Source organism: Glycine max, chromosome 8, assembly GCF_000004515.6.
Source record: "Glycine max cultivar Williams 82 chromosome 8, Glycine_max_v4.0, whole genome shotgun sequence".
NCBI classification, from domain to species: Eukaryota; Viridiplantae; Streptophyta; class Magnoliopsida; order Fabales; family Fabaceae; genus Glycine; species Glycine max.
The window spans coordinates 6,911,051-6,913,473 of NC_038244.2; the positions used below are offsets into that span (position 1 = coordinate 6,911,051).

General features: G+C 35.7%; 1 protein-coding gene across 1 annotated transcript; it reads left to right on the top strand.

Moving 5' to 3' along the window:
- LOC100305995 (uncharacterized) lies at positions 1-1,998 on the top strand. Its single transcript, NM_001249116.2, has 5 exons — positions 1-228; positions 357-535; positions 663-756; positions 999-1,163; positions 1,451-1,998. Exons 1-5 carry the CDS (start codon positions 117-119, stop codon positions 1,732-1,734), a joined length of 834 nt encoding a protein of 277 aa, NP_001236045.2. The 5' UTR covers positions 1-116; the 3' UTR covers positions 1,735-1,998.
- Positions 1,999-2,423: the final 425 nt, after the last annotated feature.

Consider the following 2,423-nt stretch of genomic DNA (forward strand, 5'->3'; position numbering starts at 1 on the left):
TATTACTACTCTTTCTTAAACTCATCCGATGCTTGCTTTACTGTTTTCTTCCACAACTTGTACATAAATAGATCCTTCTCATCATTTTTTTTGCCACCAAGTCACACTATTACAAAATGAACCACCTTCATTCCTTAGCTTACACTACCACCACTAACCTCTGTGGCTCTTCCCTAGGTTGGGATTATCACAACCTTGGAGTTCTCAACGCGGACAAAATGTCTTTAAGTACTATACTTTTCTTTCTCTTTATATTTCTACCTATAATGCATTGTTATCTCCTTGGATAACGATATTAATGCTTATAACTAGCTAAGTGTGTTGCAATGCAATGATTTGTGGTATTCAATATGCAGTGCCAGCTATGGAGGGAAGTACTACACCACCATCACTATCATCACCTCAACACTCTGATTTCTCAACTGGGTATCTCGAAGATGCTTTGATTGAATCATGTGAGCGTTCCAAACGTAGACGTGTGTTACCATGTGCTGCTGATGAACATAGCAAGAGTTTCATTGATGACCTTGAGCAGGTACAATTAACACTATGTATAATCTTTGTTTGAATATTTATTTTCTCTTTACTTCAGTTTGATGTATATCCTCTTCTTGTTCTTGGAGTGAGACTGAATATATATAATATATGTCTTCACTCTTCAGAGTTTCTGGAATTTCAACCCCTTATGGAACCAACCAGTAGAGAACTTCAACTTCTACTGCATGAACCAGATAGAAAGGTTTTGTGGATTTTCAGGTATATATATGTTGTATATGAACTTCTTGTTAGTTGTTGCATGAATTCATTTACACATGATACGGTCAATTTGGTTCAAAATGCTATTATTGCAAACAAAACACTTGATACCTTTGTAGTTAATTTATTAAGAAAAATAAAAGAATAATAAGGAAAACCATATTGATAATTGGTGATGATTGTGCTATTACTAGCTTGTACCTTTTTTTTTTTAATTTATCATACATAATGATATATTTTAGATGAGCATATAAGCACATCAAGGAGCGAGGAAGCAAACATTCTTCTAGCAGACACTAAAACACCGGAAGAGACAATATCAGCCTCTGAATCTTTAAATTCATCCTCATCTTCATACAAACAACCGGTGACATGCAAAACCACAGACCCCACTGTTGCCCCAACAGGTACTTTATTCTGTCTCTCTCTTCTAAATATGATAATATATAGTGAAAAACTACCATAGGTGCTTTTGGTATTTTTCCAGAATTCGAGTTTTACTTCAGTAATCCGTGTAATAAAGGTCAACACAAAACAGATTACTAAGGTGAAACTCCAATCTGATCAGAGAACAACATAGAAAACATCAATTGAAACGGTATCTAAGTTTTGTCCTAATATATATTTGTTTATGTGAATACATTATTAATAAATGCTTCTTGTAATATTGTATGGTGTTACAATCAATGAACAGAAAATGATGATACCAGGAACAAGAAGGTGGTAACAAGAGTGGTGTATCCATTTGCAATGGTGAAGCCAGGAGGAAGAGAAGGTGATGTAACATTGAATGACATAAATGAGAGGATCCTAATGCCTCCCACAAGGCCAGTGAGGCATCCTGTAGGAGACTTTGCATGTCGGCCATGCGTGTCCGCAGAGGGTCCAGGCCTTTCAGGGAAAGCAGTGGTGGCCCTTACTAGAATTCACACACAGGGAGGAAGAGGCACCATCACTATTATCAGAACCAAAGGCTAAGCAATGTTAACATTGAGACAGTGTTATGTTGTTATGGCTTGGCTAGCACCTAACTAGCTTTTACTTGAAGCAGCTTTTTGGGCCTGATTTGCTTTGTTTTCATCAGTCCTTCTTCCAATTGTAAAGATGGAAAGCGATATCTATGTATGTGCATACACCTTATATAATACTTGAACCTTATGTTAAAGCTGTTCTTCTCAGAGATTCAGGCCCAACATGAACAATTATTTGATTTGAGTGTTGTCCTGGTAGCTAATAGCCAATCATATAGTAGAATAATATTCAAAAGAAAATGTACAAGAGAAGGTAGGGGGGGGAGGAAAAAAACAAATAAACATACAAAAGATTGCACAATGGAATTAAGGTTTTCTGCCACTGGTTAGGACTTTTGATCTTTGACAAAGACACAACAGTGGATAGCATTGTTTCTGCACCCTCACTTTTTTCTTGATCAGGATTTGGAAGGATATAAGTGTCTTTGTATGTTATATGGTTAAATTGAAGTAAGGTGCAAGCGAAATAAGCTTACATTTCACAGGCAAAATTTTTAAAATTAGATTTTATCAAATGTATATTCATTATAAATTCTTGTGTTGGTTGACCATTAAGAACTAATTAAACACATCATAACTAACTCTTGAGTCTTGAGTAAGGGTATAATTTCTGTTAAACATGCCATGCTTGTTTGT

Excerpts from the sequence above, each read along its gene's own strand:
- LOC100305995 (NM_001249116.2), top strand. The coding sequence starts at position 117 with ATGAACCACCTTCATTCCTTAGCTTACACTACCACCACTAACCTCTGT. Across the intron at positions 229-356 it reads CGCGGACAAAATGTCTTTAA|TGCCAGCTATGGAGGGAAGT; the intron begins GTACTATACTTT and ends TTCAATATGCAG. Across the intron at positions 1,164-1,450 it reads CCCCACTGTTGCCCCAACAG|AAAATGATGATACCAGGAAC; the intron begins GTACTTTATTCT and ends ATCAATGAACAG.